General features: G+C 45.7%; 1 protein-coding gene across 17 annotated transcripts in view; it reads left to right on the forward strand.

Moving 5' to 3' along the window:
• Positions 1-23,210, forward strand: part of BRD2 (bromodomain containing 2) — a 58,926-nt gene that overhangs the window by 21,074 nt on the left and 14,642 nt on the right. For 8 of the 17 annotated variants that reach the window (XM_085565029.1, XM_085565033.1, XM_085565037.1 and 5 more), the window contains 5 exons: positions 965-1,233; positions 4,168-4,557; positions 7,692-7,820; positions 11,813-12,070; positions 18,090-18,277. In XM_085565029.1, coding sequence (XP_085421155.1) covers positions 965-1,233; positions 4,168-4,557; positions 7,692-7,820; positions 11,813-12,070; positions 18,090-18,277 — 1,234 coding nt within the window. Of the gene's footprint in view, positions 1-964; positions 1,234-4,167; positions 4,558-7,691; positions 7,821-11,812; positions 12,071-18,089; positions 18,278-19,819; positions 19,878-22,267; positions 22,326-23,210 lie in introns of all 17 variants that reach the window. The other 9 variants (XM_085565034.1, XM_085565038.1, XM_085565046.1 and 6 more) reach the window with 4 other exon arrangements.

Raw genomic sequence — 23,210 nt, forward strand, 5'->3', positions numbered from 1 at the left:
GACAGCTGGGTTTGGGGTGAAACAGGTGGGATTTGGTAAAATAGTTCAAATTTTTGGGAAAAAAACAAAATTTTGGGGGAAAAAAACAGATTTTGGGGAAAAAGCCCCAAATTTTAGGAAAAAATGGAAATTTTGGGGAGGAATGAACCAGATTTGGGTAAAATCGGCTGGAATTTGGGTTGGAACAGCTGGAATTTGGGAAAAAATGGAATTTTGGTGTCCTTTAGGGGTTCCAAATCCCTTTTTCTGGGATTTTTGTGCCTTTTTAGGGATCCCAATCCCATTTTTCCAGGTTTTTGGGTTTCCCAATCCAAATTTTCCAGGTTTTTGGGTCTCCTAATCCAAATTTTCCAGGTTTTTTTTTCCATTTTTCCAGGATTTTTGTGCCTTTTTAGGGATCCCAACCCCCTTTTTCCAGGTTTTTGCCTCTTCCAACCCCATTTTTCCAGGTTTTTTGGTCTCCCAATCCCTTTTTTTCCCGGTTTTTGTGTCTCCCAACCCCAATTTTCCCTGTTTTTTCATCTTCCAACCCCATTTTTCCAGGTTTTTGGGTCTTCAACCCCATTTTTCCAGGCTTTTGTGTCTCCCAACCCCATTTTTCCAGGATTTTGTGTCTCCCAATCCAAATTTTCCAGGATTTTGTGTCTCCCAACCCCATTTTTCCAGGTTTTTTGTGTCTCCCAATCCAAATTTTCCAGGATTTTGTGTCTCCTGGTTCCATTTTTCCAGGTTTTTGCCTCTTCCAACCCCATTTTTCCAGGTTTTGTGTCTCCCAATCCAAATTTTCCACGTTTTTGTGTCTCCCAGCTCCATTTTTCCAGCTTTTTTCCTCTTTCAACCCCATTTTTCCAGGATTTTGTGTCTTCCAACCCCATTTTTCCAGCTTTTTTCCTCTTCCAACCCCGTTTTTCCAGGTTTTTCCCAGGAATTTTCGTGATCCCAAGGGATTTTCCCTGTTTTCCAGCTCTCCTGGCGGGTCTGACCGGCGCCGCCCAGCAGGTCCCGGCCGTTTCCTCAGTTTCCCAACCCGCGTACGCTCCCGAAATCCCGACCACCATCGTCAACATCCCGCACCCGTCGGTCATCGCCGCGCCGCTCCTGAAATCCCTGCAGCTTCCCGGGAATCCCGGGAATCCGGGAAATCCCGGAAATCCGGGAAATCCCAGCAATCCCAGCAATCCCAGTAACCCCGGCGTCCTGGCGGCTCCCGCGCCCACCCAGCCCGTGGCCAAGGTGAGGGAATTTTGGGGGATTTTTGGGAATGTTGAGGGGTTTGGGATGGGGGAATTTGGGAATTTGGGGGGATTTGGGGAATTTTGGGGGGTTTGGGGTGGGATTTGAGGGGTTTGGGATGGGGGAATTTGGGGGTTTTGGGGGTTTGGGATGAGGGAATTTGGGAATTTTGGGGATTTTGGGGATTTGGGATGAGGGAATTTGGGGGGATTTGGGGATTTTGGGGGGTTTGGGATGGGGGAATTTGGGAATTTGGGGGATTTTTGGGAATTTTGGGGGGTTTGGGATGAGGGAATTTGGGAGTCTGGGGGGATTTTTGGGAATTTTGGGGGGTTTGGGATGAGGGATTTTGGGGATTTGGGGGGTTTGGGATGACGGAATTTCGGAATTTGGGGGGATTTGGGGATTTTGGGGGGTTTGGGGTGGTGGGATTGGGGGGTTTGGGATGAGGGAATTTGGGAGTCTGGGGGGATTTTTGGGAATTTTGGGGGGTTTGAGGTGGGATTTGAGGGGTTTGGGATGAGGGAATTTGGGAATTTTGGGGATTTTGGGGGGCGGTTTGAGGGTTTGGGGTGGGATTTGAGGGGTTTGGGATAAGGGAATTTGGGAATTTTGGGGATTTTGGGGGGTTTGGGGTGGTGGGATCGGGGGGTTTGGGATGAGGGAATTTGGGAATTTTGGGGAATTTGGGATGGGATTTGTGGGGTTTGGGGTGGTGGGAATGAGGTTTGGGGGTTGGATTTGGGGGATTTTGGGGGGTTTGGGGTGGGATTTGGGGAGTTTGGAGTGAGAGAATTTGGGAGATTTGGGGATTTTTGGGTGGGATTTGGGGAGTTCAGGGGGTTTGGGATGAGGGAATTTGGGAGTCTGGGGGGATTTTTGGGAATTTTGGGGGGTTTGGGGTGGGATTTGGGGGGTTTGGGATGAGGGAATTTGGGGATTTGGGGATGGGGTTTGGGGTGGGATTTTGGGGGGTTTGGGATGGGGGAATTTGGGAATTTTGGGGATTTTGGGGGGGTTTTGAGGGTTTGGGGTGGGATTTGAGGGGTTTGGGATAAGGGAATTTGGGAATTTTGGGGGGATTTGGGGATTTTGGGGGGTTTGGGGTGGTGGGATTGGGGGTTTGGGATGAGGGAATTTGGGAATTTGGGGTTTTTTGGGGGGGTTTGGGGTTGGATTTGAGGGGTTTGGGATGGGGGAATTTGGGAATTTTAGGATGGGATTTGGGGTTTGGGATGGTGGGATTTGGGTTGGGGTGGGATTTTGGGAATTTGGGGGTTTTTTGGGGGATTTGGGGTGGTGGGATGGGGTTCGGGATGAGGGAATTTGGGAATTTTGGGGAATTTGGGATGGGATTTGGGGGGTTTGGGGTGGTGGGAATGAGGTTTGGGGTTGGATTTGGGGGATTTTGGGGGGTTTGGGGTCGGATTTGGGGAGTTTGGAGTGAGGGAATTTGGGAGATTTGGGGATTTTTGGGTGGGATTTGGGGAGTTCGGGGGATTTGGGGGGGTTTGGGATGAGGGAATTTGGGAGTCTGGGGGGATTTTTGGGAATTTTGGGGGGTTTGGGGTGGGATTTGAGGGGTTTGGGATGGGGGAATTTGGGAATTTTAGGCTGGGATTTGGGGGGTTTGGGATGTGGGATTGGGGTTTGGGACACTGGAATGGGATTTTTTTATCCTGGAATGGGATTTTGACTCTTGGAATTGGATTTTGGGACACTGGAATTAGATTTTTTTATCCTGGAGTGGGATTTTGGAATTCTGGAATGGGATTTTTTTATCCTGGAATGGGATTTTGGCTCTTGGAATGGGATTTTGGAATCCTGGATTGGGATTTTTTATCCTGGAATGGGATTTTGACTCTTGGAATGGGATTTTTTTTGTCGTGGAATGGGATTTTGGGTCCTGGAATGGGATTTCGAGATTCTGGAATGGGATTTTTTATTCTGGAATGGGATTTTGGCTCTTGGAATGCGATTTTCAAATTCTGGAGTGGGATTTTGGGACACTGGAATTGGACTTTGGAATTCTGGAATGGGATTTTGGCTCCTGGATTGGGATTTTGGCTCCTGGAATGGGATTTTTTTATCCTGGAATGCGATTTTGGAATTCTGGAATGGGATTTTTTAATCCTGCAATTGGATTTTGGCTCTTGGAATGGGATTTTTTTATCCTGGAATAGGATTTTGGGTCTTGGAATGGAATTTTGGGATTCTGGAATGGGATTTTTTATCCTGGAATGGGATTTTGGGTCTTGGAATGGGATTTTGGGATTCTGGAATGGGATTTTGGGTCTTGGAATGGGATTTTGAGATTCTGGAATGGGATTTTTTATCCTGGAATGGGATTTTGGGTCTTGGAATGGAATTTTGGGATTCTGGAATGGGATTTTTTATCCTGGAATGGGATTTTTTATCCTGGAATGGGATTTTGGGTCTTGGAATGGGATTTTGAGATTCTGGAATGGGATTTTTTAATCCTGCAATTGGATTTTGGGATTCTGGAATGGGATTTTTTATCCTGGAATGGGATTTTGGGATTCTGGAATGGGATTTTGGGATCCTGGAATGGGATTTTGGGTCTTGGAATGGAATTTTGGGATCCTGGAATGGGATTTTGGGATCCTGGAATGGGATTTTGGGATTCTGGAATGGGATTTTGGGATTCTGGAATGGGATTTTTTATCCTGGAATGGGATTTTTTATCCTGGAATGGGATTTTGGGATCCTGGAATGGGATTTTTTATCCTGGAATGGGATTTTGGGATCCTGGAATGGGATTTTGGGATTCCAGAATGGGATTTTGGGATTCCGGAATGGGATTATGGGATTTTGGGATCCTGGAATGGGATTTTGGGATTCCAGAATGGGATTTTGGGATTCTGAACATCCCAAACCCCAATCCCAAAAAAAACCAACCCCCTCTTTTCCCAGAAAAAGGGCGTGAAGCGGAAAGCCGACACCACCACTCCCACCACCACGGCCATCATCGCCACCACCGCCGCCGCCGCCGCCGCCGCCGGCGAATCCTCGCCGCCCGGCGCCGAAAACGCCAAATCCGCCAAAATCCCGGCGCGGCGCGAGAGCGGCCGTCCCATCAAACCGCCCCGGAAGGACCTGCCCGATTCCCAGCAGCACCAAACGTCCAAGAAAGGGAAACTCTCGGAGCAGCTCAAGTACTGCAACGGGATCCTCAAGGAGCTGCTCTCCAAGAAGCACGCCGCCTACGCCTGGCCCTTCTACAAACCCGTCGACGCCTCGGCGCTGGGGCTGCACGACTACCACGAGATCATCAAGCACCCCATGGACCTCAGCACCATCAAGGTGAAGTTTGGGGGGAGATTGGGGGTTTTTTGGGGGTTTTTTGGGGGTTTTTTGGGGTTTTTTGGAGTTTCTTGTCAAGCGATTCGTTGACGTTTGGATGACCCCGTTGACCCTTCCATGACTTGGTTGACCCTTCCATGACCCATTGACACTTCCATGACCCCATTGACCATTAATTGACTTCATTGACCATTCCTTGACTCCATTGACCCTTCCAAGACCTATTGACCCTTCCATGACTCAGTTTCCCCCATTGACCATCCCATGACCCCATTGACCATTAATTGACTTCATTGACCATTCCTTGACTCCATTGACCCTTCCAAGACCTATTGACCCTTCCGTGACTCAGTTTCCCCCATTGACCATCCCATGACCCCATTGACCATTAATTGACTTCATTGACCATTCCTTGACTCCATTGACCCTTCCAAGACCTATTGACCCTTCCGTGACTCAGTTTCCCCCACTGACCCTTCCATGACCCCATTGACCATTCCTTGACTCCATTGACACTTCCAAGACCTATTGACCCTTCCGTGCCTCAGTTTCCCCCACTGACCATTCCATGACCCCATTGACCATTCCTTGACCCCCTTGACCCTTCCATGACGTCATTGACCCTTCCATGACACCATTGACCCTTCCAAGACCTATTGACCCTTCCGTGACTCAGTTTCCCCCATTGACCATTCCTTGACTTCATTGACCCTTCCAAGACCTATTGACCCTTCCATGACTCAGTTTACCTCATTGACCATCCCATGACGCCATTGACCATTCCATGACTTATTGACCCTTCCATGACTCAGTTTTCCCCACTGACCATTCCATGACCCCATTGACCATTCCTTGACTTCATTGACCATTCCATGACCCCATTGACACTTCCGTACCTCAGTTTCCCCCACTGACCCTTCCCTGACCCCACCACTCCACGACTACCACGAGATCATCAAGCACCCCATGGACCTCAGCACCATCAAGGTGAAGTTTGGGGGGAGATTGGGGTTTTTTTGGGGGTTTTTTGGGGGTTTTTTGGGGGTTTTTTGAGGTTTTTTGGAGTTTCTTGTCAAGCGATTTGTTGACGTTTCGATGACCCCGTTGACCGTTCCATGACTTGGTTGACGCTTCCTTGACTTCATTGACCATTCCATGACCCCATTGACCCTTCCAAGACCTATTGACCCTTCCGTGCCTCAGTTTCCCCCATTGACCCTTCCCTGACCCCATTGACACTTCCGTGCCTCAGTTTCCCCCATTGACCCTTCCCTGACCCCACCACTCCACGACTACCACGAGATCATCAAGCACCCCATGGACCTCAGCACCATCAAGGTGAAATTTGGGGGGAGATTGGGGGATTTTTGGGGGTTTTTTTGGGGTTTTTTTGGGGGTTTTTGGGGGTTTTTTTGGGGATTTTTTGGGGTTTTTTTGAGGTTTTTTGGAGTTTCTTATCGAGCGATTCGTTGACGTTTCGATGAGTCCATTGACCCTTCTTTGACTTCATTGACTATTCTGTGACTCAGTTTCCCCCATTGACCATTCCTTGACCCCATTGACCCTTCCAAGACCCATTGACCCTTCCGTGACTCAGTTTACCTCATTGACCATTCCGTGACTCAGTTTCCCCCACTGACCCTTCCATGACCCCATTGACCATTCCATGACTCAGTTTCCCCCATTGACCCTTCCATGACCCCATTGACCCTTCCATGACCCATTGACCCTCCCGTGCCTCAGTTTCCGCTGTTGACCCTTCCATGACCCCCTTGACCCTTCCATGACCGTTCCGTGCCTCAGTTTCCCTGGTTGACCCTTCCATGGCCCCCTTGACCCTTCCATGACCGTTCCGTGCCTCAGTTTCCCCATGTCCCCGTGTCCGTGTCCCCGCCGTGCCTCAGTTTCCCCTGACCCCGTGTCCGTGTCCCCGCCGTGCCTCAGTTTCCCCTGTCCCCCCTGTGCCTCAGTTTCCCCTGACCCCGCCGTGCCTCAGTTTCCCCTGACCCCGTGTCCGTGTCCCCGCCGTGCCTCAGTTTCCCCTGTCCCCCCTGTGCCTCAGTTTCCCCTGAGCCCGCCGTGCCTCAGTTTCCCCTGAGCCCGCCGTGCCTCAGTTTCCCCCGACCCCGTGTCCGTGTCCCCCCGTGCCTCAGTTTCCCCTGACGCCGTGTCCCCGTGTCCATGTCCCCGTGTCCGTGTCCCCGTGTCCGTGTCTCCCCGTGCCTCAGTTTCCCCTGACGCCGTCTCCGTGTCCCTGCCGTGCCTCAGTTTCCCCTGACCCCGTGTCCGTGTCCCCGTGTCCGTGTCCCCGCCGTGCCTCAGTTTCCCCTGAGCCCGTCTCCGTGTCCCCGTGTCCGTGTCCCCCCGTGCCTCAGTTTCCCCTGACGCCGTGTCCGTGTCCCCGTGTCCGTGTCCCCGCCGTGCCTCAGTTTCCCCTGACCCCGTGTCCGTGTCCCCGTGTCCGTGTCCCCCCGTGCCTCAGTTTCCCCTGACGCCGTGTCCCCCCGTGTCCCCGTGTCCATGTCCCCGCCGTGCCTCAGTTTCCCCCGACCCCGTGTCCGTGTCCCCCCGTGCCTCAGTTTCCCCCGACCCCGTGTCCGTGTCCCCCCGTGCCTCAGTTTCCCCCGACCCCGTGTCCGTGTCCCCGCCGTGCCTCAGTTTCCCCTGACGCCGTGTCCGTGTCCCCGTGTCCGTGTCCCCCCCGTGCCTCAGTTTCCCCCCGTGTCCCCGTGTCCGTGTCCCCGTGTCCGTGTCCCCCCGTGCCTCAGTGTCCCCTGACCCCGTGTCCGTGTCCCCGTGTCCGTGTCCCCGCCGTGCCTCGGTTTCCCCTGACCCCGCCGTGCCTCAGTGTCCCCTGACGCCGTGTCCCCCCGTGTCCGTGCCTCAGTTTCCCCTGTCCCCGCCGTGCCTCAGTTTCCCCTGACGCCGTGTCCGTGTCCCCGTGTCCGTGTCCCCCCGTGCCTCAGTGTCCCCTGACCCCGTGTCCGTGTCCCCGCCATGCCTCAGTTTCCCCGTGTCCGTGTCCCCACCGTGCCTCAGTTTCCCCGTGTCCGTGTCCCCGCCGTGCCTCAGTTTCCCCTGACCCCGCCGTGCCTCAGTTTCCCCTGACGCGGTGTCCCCCCGTGTCCCCGCAGCGGAAGATGGAGGTTCGGGAGTTCCGGGACGCGCAGGAGTTCGCGGCCGACGTCCGGCTGATGTTCTCCAACTGCTACAAGTACAACCCGCCCGACCACGACGTGGTGGCCATGGCCCGCAAGCTGCAGGTGGGGCCCGGCATGCCCGGAATTCCCAAAAAAAATACGGGAAAAGCCCGGGAAAATCCCGAAATTCCAAAAAAATATGGGAAAAGCCCCGAAAAATCCCGAAATTCCAAAAAAATATGGGAAAATCCCTGAAAAATTCCGAAATTCCAAAAAAAATCCGGGAAAATCCCAGAAAAATCCCGAAATTCCAAAAAAAATCCGGGAAAAGCCCGGAAATCCTGAAATTCCAAAAAAATCCGGGAAAATCCAGAAAAAATCCAGGAAATCCTGGAAAAATCGCGGGAAAATCACAGAAAGATCCGGGGAAATCCTGAAATTCCAAAAAAATCCGGGAAAATCCAGAAAAAATCCCGAAATTTAAAAAAAAAAAAAAAAAAAAAAAAAGAAAATCCCGAAATTCAAAAAAAAAAAAAAAAAACGGGAAAATCTCGGAAATCCTGAAATTCCAAAAAAATCCGGGAAAATCCAGAAAAAATCCCGAAATTCAAAAAAAAATCCGGGAAAATCCTGGAATCCCCAAAATCCCAAAAAAATTCGGGAAAATCCCCGAAAGATTCGGGGAAATCCTGGGAAATCACAGGAAAATCACAGAAAATCCCAGAATTCCCTGGAATCCTGGAATATCCCGAAAATCATGGAAAATTCCTGGAAAAATCCCAGTAAATTCACAGAATTCACGGGAATTTCAGAAAATCCAGGGAAAATCCAGGGAAATCCTGGAATTCACGGAAAATCCTGGAAAAATCCAGGAAAGTTCCCGGAATTCACAGAATTCCCAGAAAAATCACGGAAAACCCTGGAATTACCGAGAATCCTGGAAAAATCCAGGAAATTCCCAGAAAATCCCGGAAACATCCAGGAAAATCCCGGAAAAATCCTGGGAAATCATGGAAAAATCCAGGAAAATCGTGAAAATCCAGGAAAATCCTGGAAATCCCAGAAAAATCCAGGAATATCCTGGAATTCCCACAAAAATCCAGGAATTTCCTGGAATTCCCAGAAAATCCAGGAAAATTCCCAGAAAAATCCCGGAATTCCCGCTCGGGATTTGGGGCTTCACGCTCAAAATTTGGGGATTTTTGCCGGGAATTTGAGGATTTTTGGGGGGAGAATTCAGGATTTTATTCCGGGGATTTTTGGGATGAGAATTTGGGATTTTTTCCTGGGAATTTTGCGGATTTTTGGGACGAAAATTCAGGATTTTATTCGGGGAATTTCATGGATTTTTGGGACGAGAATTTGGGAATTTGTTCTAGGAATTCCGGGGATTTTTGGGACGAGAATTTGGAATTTTTTTCCTGGGAATTTTGCGGATGTTTGGGACAAGTATTCAGGATTTTTGGGACAAAAATTCGGGATTTTTGTGACAAGTATTCAGGATTTTTTCCTGGCAATTCCGCGGATTTTTGTGACAAGTATTCGGGATTTTTTTCTGTGAATTCTGTGGATTTTTGGGACACAAATTCAGCATTTTTGGGACCAAAATTCCGATTTTTTTCCCGGGAATCCCGGGAATTTCTTTTCCAGGACGTGTTCGAGTTCAGCTACGCCAAGAGTTCCCGCTCAGAATTTGGGGATTTTTGGGACGAAAATTCAGGATTTAATTCCGGGAATTCTGGGGATTTTTGGGACGAAAATTCAGGATTTTTTCCTGGCAATTCCGTGGATTTTTGTGACAAGTATTTGGGATTTTTTTCTGTGAATTCTGGGGATTTTTGGGACGAGAATTCAGGATTTTTTCGTGGCAATTCCACGGATTTTTGGGACAAGTATTCAGGATTTTTTCCTGTGAATTCTGTGGATTTTTGGGACGAAAATTCAGGATTTTTTTCCCGGGAATTTCTTTTCCAGGACGTGTTTGAGTTCAGCTACGCCAAGAATTCCCGCTCAGAATTTGGGAATTCTCGCTTGAATTTGGGGATTTTCAGGACGAGAATTCAGGATTTTTGGGACGAAAATTCAGGATTTTTTTTCCGGCAATTCTGTGGGTTTTTGGGACAAGAATTTGGGATTTAATTTCGGGGATTTTTGCGACAAGTATTCAGGATTTTTGGGATGAGAATTCGGGATTTAATTCTGGGAATTTTTGGGACAACTATTCAGGATTTTTGGGACAAGAATTTGGGATTTAATTCTGGGGATTTTTGGGACAAGTACTCAGGATTTTTGGGACGAGAATTCGGGATTTAATTCCGGGAATTTCGGGGATTTTTAGGACGAAAATTCAGGATTTTTTCGTGGCAATTCCATGGATTTTTGTGACAAGTATTTGGGATTTTTTTCTGTGAATTCCGTGGATTTTTGTGACAAGTATTCGGGATTTTTTTCTGGCAATTCTGTGGATTTTTGGGACCAAAATTCCGATTTTTTTCCCGGGAATTTCTTTTCCGGGACGTGTTCGAGTTCAGCTACGCCAAGAATTCCCGCTCAGAATTTGGGAATTCTCGCTTGAATTTGGGGATTTTTAGGACGAGAATTCAGGATTTTTGGGACGAAAATTCCGATTTTTTTCCCGGGAATCCCGGGAATTTCTTTTCCAGGACGTGTTCGAGTTCAGCTACGCCAAGAATTCCCGCTCAGAATTTGGGGATTTTGGGGACGAAAATTCAGGATTTTTGACAGGAGAATTCGGGATTTAATTCCGGGGATTTTTCTGACAACTATTCAGGATTTTTGGGACGAGAATTTGGGATTTAATTCTCAGGATTTTTGGGACGAAAATTCAGGAATTTTGGGACGAAAATTCAGGATTTTTTCGTGGCAATTCCATGGATTTTTGTGACAAGTATTCGGGATTTTTTTCTGGCAATTCTGTGGATTTTTGGGACCAAAATTCCGATTTTTTTCCCGGGAATTTGTTTTCCAGGACGTGTTCGAGTTCAGCTACGCCAAGAATTCCCGCTCAGAATTTGGGAATTCTCGCTCGAATTTGGGGATTTTTAGGACGAGAATTCAGGATTTTTGGGACGAAAATTCAGGATTTTTGGGATGAAAATTCAGGATTTTTTCGTGGCAATTCCGTGGATTTTTGGGACAAGTATTCGGGATTTTTATCTGTGAATTCTGGGGATTTTTGGGACACAAATTCAGCATTTTTGGGACCAAAATTCCGATTTTTTTCCCTTCAGGACGTGTTCGAGTTCAGCTACGCCAAGAATTCCCGCTCAGAATTTGGGAATTCTCGCTCGAATTTGGGGATTTTTAGGACGAGAATTCAGGATTTTTGGGACCAAAATTCCGATTTTTTTCCCGGGAATCCCGGGAATTTCTTTTCCAGGACGTGTTCGAGTTCAGCTACGCCAAGAATTCCCGCTCAGAATTTGGGGATTTTTGGGACGAAAATTCAGGATTTTTGACAGGAGAATTCGGGATTTAATTCCGGGAATTTTTGGGACAACTATTCAGGATTTTTGGGATGAGAATTCGGGATTTAATTCTGAGGATTTTTGGGACGAAAATTCAGGATTTTTGGGACCAAAATTCAGGATTTTTTTGTGGCAATTCCGCAGATTTTTGTGACAAGTATTCGGGATTTTTTTCTGGCAATTCTGTGGATTTTTGTGACGCAAATTCAGGATTTTTGGGACCAAAATTCCGATTTTTTTCCCTTCAGGACGTGTTCGAGTTCAGCTACGCCAAGAATTCCCGCTCAGAATTTGGGAATTCTCGCTCGAATTTGGGGATTTTTAGGACTAGAATTCAGGATTTTTGGGATGAAAATTCAGGATTTTTGACAGGAGAATTCGGGATTTAATTCCGGGGATTTTTCTGACAACTATTCAGGATTTTTGGGACGAGAATTTGGGATTTAATTCTCAGGATTTTTGGGACGAAAATTCAGGATTTTTGGGATGAAAATTCAGGATTTTTTCCTGGCGATTCCGCGGATTTTTGTGACAAGTATTCGGGATTTTTTTCTGGCAATTCTGTGGATTTTTGGGACGCAAATTCAGCATTTTTGGGACCAAAATTCCGATTTTTTTTCCCTTCAGGACGTGTTTGAGTTCAGCTACGCCAAGATGCCGGACGAGCCGCAGGATCCCGGCGCCGCGTCGGCGCCGCTGCCGGCGGCCAAATCCTCGTCCGAGGAATCGTCCAGCGAGGAGGAGGAGGAGGAGGAGGAGGAGGAGGAGGAAGAGGAGGATGAGGAGGAGGAGGAGGAGAGTTCCACGGAAACGAGCTCCGAGAGCGACGAGAGCTCCGACTCCGAGGAGGAGAGAGCGAACCGGCTGGCCGAGCTGCAGGAGCAGGTGGGGAAAATTGGGGAGAAATGGGGAAAAATTGGGGGGAAAAATGGGAAAATATTGGGGGGAAATGGGGGAAAAAGGGAGAAAAAAATGGGGGAAAAATTGGGGGGAAATGGGGAAAATATTGGGGGAAAAATGGGGAAAAAATTGGGGGGAAATGGGGAAAATATTGGGGGAAAAATGGGGAAAAAATTGGGGAAAAGGGGGGGAAATGGGGGAAAATATTGGGGGAAAATGGGGGAAATATTGGGGGAAATGGGGGAAAAATTGGGGGGAAATGGGGGAAATATTGGGGGAAAAATGGGGGGGAATGGGGGAAAAATGGGGGGAAAATTGGGGGGAAATGGGGGGAAAATTGGGAAAATGGGGGAAATAGGGAAAAAATTGGGGGGAAATGGGGGAAAATATTGGGGGAAAATGGGGGGAAATGGGGAAAAATGGGGGAAAATATTGGGGGGAAATGGGGGGAAATAGGGAAAAAATTGGGGGAAAATATTGGGGGAAAAGGGGGAAAAATGGGGGGGAAAATGGGGGAGAAAAATGGGGGAAAATGGGGGAAATATTGGGGGGAAATGGGGGGAAAATTGGGGGAAAATCGGGGAAACTTGAAAAAAGGGGGAAAATATGGGGAAAAAATCGGGGGAAAATGGGGGGAAATGGGGAAAAAATTGGGGGAAAACACAGGGGAAAATGGGGGGAAAAATAGGAAAAAAAGGGGGGGAAAACAGGGAAAATGGGGGGAAAAATGGGGGGAACAATTGGGAAAAATGGGGGAAAATAGGGAAAAAGGGGGGAAAACACAGGGGAAAATGGGGGGAAATAGGGAAAAGGGGGAAAAAATTGGGGAAAAAAGGGGAAAAAAATTGGGGGGAAATGGGGGAAAAAAGGGGGAAAATATGGGGAAAAAATTGGGGGAAATGGGGGAAAAAAGGGGGAAAATATGGGGAAAAAATTGGGGGAAAAAGGGGAGGGAAATGGGGAAAAATTAGGGGGAAAAGGGGAAAAAATTGGGAAAAAATCAGGAAAAAAGAAAAACGTTGGGGGAAAAATGGGGAAAAAAGGGGGAAAAAATTGAGAAAAATAGGGAAAAAATTGGGAAAAAAAGGGGGGGAAATTGAGAAAAAAGGGGAGAAAAATAGGAAAAGAAGGGGAAAAATTAGGGAAAAATGGGGAAAAATTGGGGGAAAAATAGGAAAAAAAGGGGGGAAATTGGGGGAAAAAAAGGGGGGAAATTGGGGGAAAAAAGGGAAAAATGGGAAAAAATAGGGGGAAAATGGGGAATAAATCGGAAAAAATCAGAAAAAAATTGGGGAAAAAATCAGGAAAAAAAGGGAAAAAATAGGAAAAAATTCAAATAAAATGGGAAAAAAATCTGAAAAACACGGGAAAAAATGACGAATAAAATGGGAAAAAAGTCTGAAAAAAATAGGAAAATATGAGGAAAAAACCTGAAAAAAAGGGAAAGAATGAGGAAAAAACCTGAAAAAAATAGGAAAAAATCTGGGAAAAATGGGAAAAACAAGGAAAAAACTTGGGGGAAAAATCTGGAAAAAATAGGGAAAAATCTGGGGAAAATGGGAAAAACAAGGAAAAAACTTGGGAAAAACATCTGGAAAAAATAATGAAAAAATCTGAATAAAATGGGGGAAAAAATTAGGATAAAATTGGAAAAAATTGGGGAAAAAATCTGAAAAAAATTAGAAAAATTAGGAAAAAAATTGGGGAAAAGATCTGGAAAAAAATAGGAAAAAAAGGTGATAAAAACGGGAAAAATTATGAAAGAAAAATGGGAAAAAATCTGGAAAAAATAGGGAAAAAAATCTAAATAAAATGGGGAAAAAAATTTGAATAAAATGGGAAAAATTGGGGAAAAAATCGGAAAAAATCTTGAAAAAAATGGGAAAAAATCTGAATAAAATGGGGAAAATATCTGAATAAAATGGGGAAAAAATTCTGATAAAATGGGAAAAAATCTGAAAAAAAATTTGAAAAAAATGGGGAAAAAATCTGGAAAAAATAGGAAAAAATGTGATAAAAATGGGAAAAATTATTAAAGAAAAATGGGAAAAAATCTGGAAAAATAGGGAAAAAATCTGGAAAAAATGGGGAAAAAATTCTGATAAAATGGGAAAAAATCTGAAAAAAATTTGAAAGAAAATGGGAAAAAATCTGGAAAAAATGGGAAAAAATGTGATAAAAATGGGAAAAATTATTAAAGAAAAAAGGGAAAAAATCTGGAAAAAATAGGGAAAAAATCTGGAAAAAATGGGGAAAAAATTCTGATAAAATGGGAAAAAATCTGAAAAAAATCTGAAAAAAAATGGGAAAAAATCTGAAAAAAATGGGAAAAAATCTGGAAAAAATAGGGAAAAAATGGGAAAACATCTGGAAAAAATAGGGAAAAAAATCTGAATAAAATGGGTAGAAAAATTGAAATAAAATTGGAAAAAAATGGGGAAAAAATCAGAAAAAAATCGTAAAAAAATCAGAAAAAAATCAGAAAAAAATACGAAAAAATGGGGAAAAAATCCGGGCATTTTTTTGGGGCAAAAAGTGTGGAAATTGGGACTATTGTGGGCCGGTCTCCACAGCTGCGGGCGGTGCACGAGCAGCTGGCGGCGCTCTCGCAGGGCCCCGTGGCCAAGCCCAGGAAGAGGAGGGAGGAAAAGGGGAAAAATGGGGAAAAATGGGGAAAAGTCAGGAAAAATTGGAAAAAATCTGGGAAAAAAATATGGGGGAAAATGGGAAAAATTGGCAAATGAATTTGGGGAAAAATCGGAAAAAATAGGAAAAAAGTCTGGGAAAAACGGGAAAAATTATGAAAAAAAATGGGAAAAAATCTGGAAAAAATAGGGAAAAAATCTGAATAAAATGGGGAAAAAATTCTGATAAAATGGGAAAAATTGGGGAAAAAGTTTGAAAAAAATGGGAAAAAATGGGGAAAAAATCTGGAAAAAATGGGAAAAATTAGGAAAAAAATTGGGGAAAAAATCTGGAAAAAATAGGAAAAAATCTGGGAAAAACGGGAAAAATTATGAAAGAAAAATGGGAAAGAAATCTGGAAAAAATAGGGAAAAAATCTGAATAAAATGGGGAAAAAATTCTGATAAAATGGGAAAAATCGGGGGGAAAATCGAAAAAAATCTTGAAAAAAATGGGAAAAAATCTGAAAAAAATGGGAAAAAATCTGGAAAAAATAGGGAAAAAATGGGAAAAAAATCTGGAAAAAATAGGGAAAAAAATCTGAATAAAATGGGGAGAAAAATTTGAATAAAATTGGAAAAAAATGGGGAAAAAATCTGAAAAAAATCAGAAAAAAATCAGAAAAAAATCGGAAAAAAATCAGAAAAAAATACTAAAAAACGGGAAAAAAATCCGGGAATTTTTTTGGGGCAAAAAGTGTGGAAATGGGGACTATTGTGGGCCGGTCTCCACAGCTGCGGGCGGTGCACGAGCAGCTGGCGGCGCTCTCGCAGGGCCCCGTGGCCAAGCCCAGGAAGAGGCGGGAGGAAAAGGGGAAAAATGGGGAAAAGTCAGGAAAAATTGGAAAAAATCTGGAAAAAATAGGGAAAAAAATCTGCATAAAATGGGGGAAAAAATGTGAATAAAATGGGAAAAAATTGGGGAAAAAATCTGAAAAAAATAGGGAAAAAAATGGGAAAAAATCTGGAAAAAATGGGGAAAAAATGGGAAAAAATCGGGAAAAAATAGGGAAAAAATCTGAATAAAATGGGGAGAAAAATTCAAATAAAATTGGAAAAAAATAGGGAAAAAATCTGAATAAAATTGGGAAAAAATTTGAATAAAATGTAAAAAATTGGGGAAAAAATTTGAAAAAAATGGGAAAAAATCTGGAAAAAATAGGGAAAAAATCTGAATAAAATAGGGAAAAAATTCTGATAAAATGGGAAAAAATCTGGAAAAAAATTTGAAAAAAATGGGAAAAAATGGGAAAAAAATCTGGAAAAATAGGGAAAAAAATCTGAATAAAATGGGGAAAAAATTAGAATAAAATGGGAAAAAATTGGGGAAAAAATCTGAAAAAAATGGGAAAAAATCTGGGAAAAAATGGGAAAAAATCTGAATAAAATGGGCAGAAAAATTCGAATAAAATTGGAAAAAAATGGGGAAAAAATCGGAAAAAAATGGGAAAAAAATCAGAAAAAAATGGGAAAAAAATCAGAAAAAAATACTAAAAAACGGGAAAAAAATCCGGGAATTTTTTTGGGGCAAAAAGTGTGGAAATTGGGACTATTGTGGGCCGGTCTCCACAGCTGCGGGCGGTGCACGAGCAGCTGGCGGCGCTCTCGCAGGGCCCCGTGGCCAAGCCCAGGAAGAGGCGGGAGGAAAAGGGGAAAAATGGGGAAAAGTCAGGAAAAGTTGGAAAAAATCTGGGAAAAAAAATATGGGGGAAAATGGGAAAAATTGGCAAATGAATTTGGGGAAAAATTGGGAAAAAAAAAGGAAAAAATCTGGGAAAAACGGGAAAAGTTATGAAAGAAAAATGGGAAAAAATCTGGAAAAAATGGGGGAAAAATCTGAATAAAATGGGGAAAAAATTCTGACCAAATGGGAAAAATTGGGGAAAAAGTTTGAAAAAAATGGGAAAAAATCTGGAAAAAATAGGGTAAAAATCTCAATAAAATGGGGAAAAAATTGGAATAAAATGGGAAAAATTGGGGAAAAAATTTGAAAAAAATGGGAAAAAAATCTGGAAAAAATAGGAAAAAATGTGATAAAAATGGGAAAAATTATGAAAGAAAAATGGGAAAAAATCTGGAAAAAATAGGGAAAAAATCTGGAAAAAATGGGGAAAAAATTCTGATAAAATGGGAAAAAATCTGAAAAAAATTTGAAAAAAAATGGGAAAAAATCTGAAAAAATCTGAAAAAAATGGGAAAAAATCTGGAAAAAATAGGGAAAAAATGGGAAAAAAATCTGGAAAAAATCTGAATAAAATGGGGAGAAAAATTTGAATGAAATTGGAAAAAAATGGGGAAAAAATCTGAAAAAAATCGGAAAAAAATGGGAAAAAAATCAGAAAAAAATACGAAAAAAATATGAAAAAATGGGAAACAAACCAGGGAATTTTTTTGGGGCAAAAAGTGTGGAAATTGGGACTATTGTGGGCCGGTCTCCACAGCTGCGGGCGGTGCACGAGCAGCTGGCGGCGCTCTCGCAGGGCCCCGTGGCCAAGCCCAGGAAGAGGCGGGAGGAAAAGGGGAAAAATGGGGAAAAATTGGGAAAAGTCAGGAAAAATTGGAAAAAATCTGGGAAAAAAAATATGGGGGAAAATGGGAAAAATTGGCAAGTGAATTTGGGGAAAAATTGGGAAAAAAAAAGGAAAAAATCTGGGAAAAACGGGAAAAGTTATGAAAGAAAAATGGGAAAAAATCTGGAAAAAATGGGGGAAAAATCTGAATAAAATGGGGAAAAAATTCTGACCAAATGGGAAAAATTGGGGAAAAAGTTTGAAAAAAATGGGAAAAAATCTGGAAAAAATAGGGTAAAAATCTCAATAAAATGGGGAAAAAATTGGAATAAAATGGGAAAAATTGGGGAAAAAATTTGAAAAAAATGGGAAAAAAATCTGGAAAAAATAGGAAAAAATGTGATAAAAATGGGAAAAATTATGAAAGAAAAATGGGAAAAAATCTGGAAAAAATAGGGAAAAAATCTGGAAAAAATGGGGAAAAAATTCTGATAAAATGGGAAAAAATCTGAAAAAAATTTGAAAAAAAATGGGAAAAAATCTGAAAAAATCTGAAAAAAATGGGAAAAAATCTGGAAAAAATAGGGAAAAAATGGGAAAAAAATCTGGAAAAAATCTGAATAAAATGGGGAGAAAAATTTGAATGAAATTGGAAAAAAATGGGGAAAAAATCTGAAAAAAATCGGAAAAAAATGGGAAAAAAATCAGAAAAAAATACGAAAAAAATATGAAAAAATGGGAAACAAACCAGGGAATTTTTTTGGGGCAAAAAGTGTGGAAATTGGGACTATTGTGGGCCGGTCTCCACAGCTGCGGGCGGTGCACGAGCAGCTGGCGGCGCTCTCGCAGGGCCCCGTGGCCAAGCCCAGGAAGAGGCGGGAGAAGCGGAAGAAGAAAAAGTCGGAAAAGCACAAAGGGAGAGCGGGACCCGACGAGGAGCGGCCACGGCCGGGGCAGCTGCGCAGGGCCCGCAGGAACGGGGCTGGAACGGGCTCCAGGTGATGGATTTGGGGGAAATTCCAGGGTTTTTGGGTTTTTTGGGATGGGATTCCGGAGATTTTTGGGGTTTGGGATGAGATTTTTGGCATTTGGGATTGGGATTCCAGGATTGTTTAGGGTTTGGGGTTTCGGGGCACGGCAGGGGCAGCTGCGCAGGGCCCGCAGGAACGGGGCTGGAACGGGCTCCAGGTGAGGGATTTGGGGGAAATTCCGGGGTTTTTGGGATTTTTGGGGTTTTTTGGAAGGATTTGGGGTTGGAATTTTGGGGGGTTTTGGGGTTTGAAATGATTTTTTTGGGGGTTTGGGATTTGGGGTGCAGCTGCGCAGGGCCCGCAGGAACGGGGCTGGAACGGGCTCCAGGTGAGGGATTTGGGGCAAATTCCAGGGTTTTTGGGTTTTTTGGGTTTTTTTGGAAGGATTTGGGGTTGGAATTTTGGGTTTTTTTGGGGTTTGAAATGGTTGTTTTGGGTTTCGGGGCACAGCCGGGGCAGCTGCGCAGGGCCCGCAGGAACGGGGCTGGAACGGGCTCCAGGTGAGGGATTTGGGGGAAATTCCGGGGTTTTTGGGTTTTTTGGGGTTTTTTGGAAGGATTTGGGGTTGGAATTTTGGGCGGTTTTGGGTTTTTTTGGGGTTTGAAATGGTTGTTTTGGGATTTGGGGTTTGGGGCACGGCAGGGGCAGCTGCGCAGGGCCCGCAGGAACGGGGCTGGAACGGGCTCCAGGTGAGGGATTTGGGGCAAATTCCGGGGTTTTTGGGATTTTTGGGGTTTTTTGGAAGGATTTGGGGTTGGAATTTTGGGGGGTTTTGGGTTTTTTTGGGGTTTGAAATGGTTGTTTTGGGATTCGGGGCACGGCCGGGGCAGCTGCGCAGGGCCCGCAGGAACGGGGCCCCAACGGGCTCCAGGTGAGGGATTTGGGGGAAATTCCGGGGTTTTTGGGATTTTTGGGGTTTTTTGGAAGGATTTGGGGTTGGAATTTTGGGTTGTTTTGGGGTTTGAAATGGTTGTTTTGGGTTTCGGGGCACGGCCGGGGCAGCTGCGCAGGGCCCGCAGGAACGGGGCCCCAACGGGCTCCAGGTGAGGGATTTGGGGGAAATTCCGGGGTTTTTGGGATTTTTGGGATGGGATTCCGGAGATTTTTGGGGTATGGGATGAGATTTTTGGCATTTGGGATTGGGATTCCAGGATTGTTTAGGGTTTGGGATTTGGGGTGCAGCTGCGCAGGGCCCGCAGGAACGAGGCTGGAACGGGCTCCAGGTGATGGATTTGGGGGAAATTCCGGGATTTTTGGGTTTTTTGGGGTTTTTTGGAAGGATTTGGGGTTGGAATTTTGGGGGGTTTTGGGGTTTGAAATGATTTTTTTGGGGGTTTGGGATTTGGGGTGCCAGCTGCGCAGGGCCCGCAGGAACGGGGCCCCAACGGGCTCCAGGTGAGGGATTTGGGGCAAATTCCGGGGTTTTTGGGATTTTTGGGGTTTTTTGGAAGGATTTGGGGTTGGAATTTTGGGTTTTTTTGGGGTTTGAAATGGTTGTTTTGGGATTTGGGGCACGGCCGGGGCAGCTGCGCAGGGCCCGCAGGAACGGGGCCCCAACGGGCTCCAGGTGAGGGATTTGGGGGAAATTCCAGGGTTTTTGGGATTTTTGGGGTTTTTTTGAAGGATTTGGGGTTGGAATTTTGGGGGGTTTTGGGGTTTGAAATGGTTGTTTTGGGATTTGGGGCACGGCCGGGGCAGCTGCGCAGGGCCCGCAGGAACGGGGCCCCAACGGGCTCCAGGTGAGGGATTTGGGGGAAATTCCAGGGTTTTTGGGATTTTTGGGGTTTTTTGGAAGGATTTGGGGTTGGAATTTTGGGTTTTTTTGGGGTTTGAAATGGTTGTTTTGGGATTCGGGGCACGGCCGGGGCAGCTGCGCAGGGCCCGCAGGAACGGGGCTGGAACGGGCTCCAGGTGAGGGATTTGGGGGAAATTCCGGGGTTTTTGGGATTTTTGGGATGGGATTCCGGAGATTTTTGGGGTATGGGATGAGATTTTTGGCATTTGGGATTGGGATTCCAGGATTGTTTAGGGTTTGTGATTTGGGGCACGGCAGGGGCAGCTGCGCAGGGCCCGCAGGAACGGGGCTGGAACAGGCTCCAGGTGAGGGATTTGGGGGAAATTCCAGGGTTTTTGGGATTTTTGGGATGGGATTCCGGAGATTTTTGGGGTTTGAGATGAGATTTTTGGCATTTGGGATTGGGATTCCAGGATTGTTTAGGGTTTGGGATTTGGGGTGCAGCTGCGCAGGGCCCGCAGGAACGGGGCTGGAACGGGCTCCAGGTGAGGGATTTGGGGGAAATTCCAGGGTTTTTGGGATTTTTGGGGTTTTTTGGAAGGATTTGGGGTTGGAATTTTGGGGTTTTTTGGGGTTTGAAATGGTTGTTTTGGGATTTGGGGCACGGCCGGGGCAGCTGCGCAGGGCCCGCAGGAACGGGGCTGGAACGGGCTCCAGGTGAGGGATTTGGGGGAAATTCCGGGGTTTTTGGGATTTTTGGGATGGGATTCCGGAGATTTTTGGGGTTTGGGATGAGATTTTTGGCATTTGGGATTGGGATTCCAGGATTGTTTAGGGTTTGGGATTTGGGGTGCAGCTGCGCAGGGCCCGCAGGAACGGGGCTGGAACGGGCTCCAGGTGAGGGATTTGGGGGAAATTCCAGGGTTTTTGGGATTTTTGGGGTTTTTTGGAAGGATTTGGGGTTGGAATTTTGGGTTTTTTTGGGGTTTGAAATGGTTGTTTTGGGATTTGGGGCACGGCCGGGGCAGCTGCGCAGGGCCCGCAGGAACGGGGCTGCAACGGGCTCCAGGTGAGGGATTTGGGGGAAATTCCAGGGTTTTTGGGATTTTTGGGGTTTTTTGGAAGGATTTGGGGTTGGAATTTTGGGGGGTTTTGGGGTTTGAAATGATTTTTTTGGGGGTTTGGGATTTGGGGTGCCAGCTGCACAGGGCCCGCAGGAACGGGGCTGGAACGGGCTCCAGGTGAGGGATTTGGGGCAAATTCCAGGGTTTTTGGGATTTTTGGGATGGGATTCCGGACATTTTTGGGGTTTGGGATGAGATTTTTGGCATTTGGGATTGGGATTCCAGGATTGTTTAGGGTTTGGGATTTGGGGTGCAGCTGCGCAGGGCCCGCAGGAACGGGGCTGGAACGGGCTCCAGGTGAGGGATTTGGGGCAAATTCCAGGGTTTTTGGGATTTTTGGGGTTTTTTGGAAGGATTTGGGGTTGGAATTTTGGGTTTTTTTGGGGTTTGAAATGGTTGTTTTGGGATTTGGGGCACGGCAGGGGCAGCTGCGCAGGGCCCGCAGGAACGGGGCTGGAACGGGCTCCAGGTGATGGATTTGGGGGAAATTCCAGGGTTTTTGGGATTTTTGGGGTTTTTTGGAAGGATTTGGGGTTGGAATTTTGGGTTTTTTTGGGGTTTGAAATGGTTGTTTTGGGATTCGGGGCACGGCCGGGGCAGCTGCGCAGGGCCCGCAGGAACGGGGCTGGAACGGGCTCCAGGTGAGGGATTTGGGGGAAATTCCGGGGTTTTTGGGATTTTTGGGGTTTTTTGGAAGGATTTGGGGTTGGAATTTTGGGCGGTTTTGGGGTTTGAAATGGTTGTTTTGGGATTTGGGGCACGGCCGGGGCAGCTGCGCAGGGCCCGCAGGAACGGGGCTGGAACGGGCTCCAGGTGAGGGATTTGGGGGAAATTCCGGGGTTTTTGGGATTTTTGGGGTTTTTTGGAAGGATTTGGGGTTGGAATTTTGGGTTTTTTTGGGGTTTGAAATGGTTGTTTTGGGATTCGGGGCACGGCCGGGGCAGCTGCGCAGGGCCCGCAGGAACGGGGCTGGAACGGGCTCCAGGTGAGGGATTTGGGGGAAATTCCAGGGTTTTTGGGATTTTTGGGGTTTTTTGGAAGGATTTGGGGTTGGAATTTTGGGTTTTTTGGGGTTTGAAATGGTTGTTTTGGGATTTGGGGCACGGCCGGGGCAGCTGCGCAGGGCCCGCAGGAACGGGGCCCCAACGGGCTCCAGGTGAGGGATTTGGGGCAAATTCCAGGGTTTTTGGGATTTTTGGGGTTTTTTGGAAGGATTTGGGGTTGGAATTTTGGGGGGTTTTGGGGTTTTTTGGGATTTGAATTCCAGAGATTTTTAGGATTTGAGATTGGAATTCCAGAGATTTTTGGGGTTTTCGGGGTTTTTTGGGATTTGGGATTGGGATTCCAGAGATTTTTGGTGTTTTTTTGGATTTTTGGGATTTGAGATTGGGATTCCAGGGATTTTTAGGGTTTTTTTGGGGATTTGGGATTGGGATTCCAGAGATTTTTGGGATTTGAGATTGGGATTCCAGAGATTTTTGGTGTTTTTTTGGATTTTTGGGATTTGAGATTGGGATTCCAGGGATTTTTAGGGTTTTCGGGGATTTTTGGGATTTGAGATTGAGATTCCAGAGATTTTTGGTGGTTTTTTGGATTTTTGGGATTTGAGATTGGAATTCCAGAGATTTTTGGGGTTTTGGGGGATTTTTGGGATTTGGGATTGGGAATCCAGAGATTTTTAGGTTTTTTGGGGATTTTTGGGATTTGAGATTGGGATTCCTGGGGTTTTTTGGGTTTTTTTGGGATTTGAGATTGGAATTCCAGAGATTTTTGGGGTTTTTTTTGGATTTTTGGGATTTGCCGTTTGGATTCCAGAGATCTTTGGGATTTGAGATTGGAATTCCAGAGATTTTTGGGGTTTTTGGGGAGTTTTGGGATTTGGGATTGAGATTCCAGAGATTTTTGGGGGTTTTTTTGGGATTTGAGATTGGGATTCCAGAGATTTTTGGGGGTTTTTTGGGATTTTTGGAATTTGGGATTGGGAATCCAGAGATTTTTAGTTTTTTTTTTTGATTTTTGGGATTTGAGATTGGGATTCTTG

This window comes from Lonchura striata, chromosome 35, assembly GCF_050655825.1.
Source record: "Lonchura striata isolate lonStrDom1 chromosome 35, ASM5065582v1, whole genome shotgun sequence".
Taxonomy (NCBI): domain Eukaryota; kingdom Metazoa; phylum Chordata; class Aves; order Passeriformes; family Estrildidae; genus Lonchura; species Lonchura striata.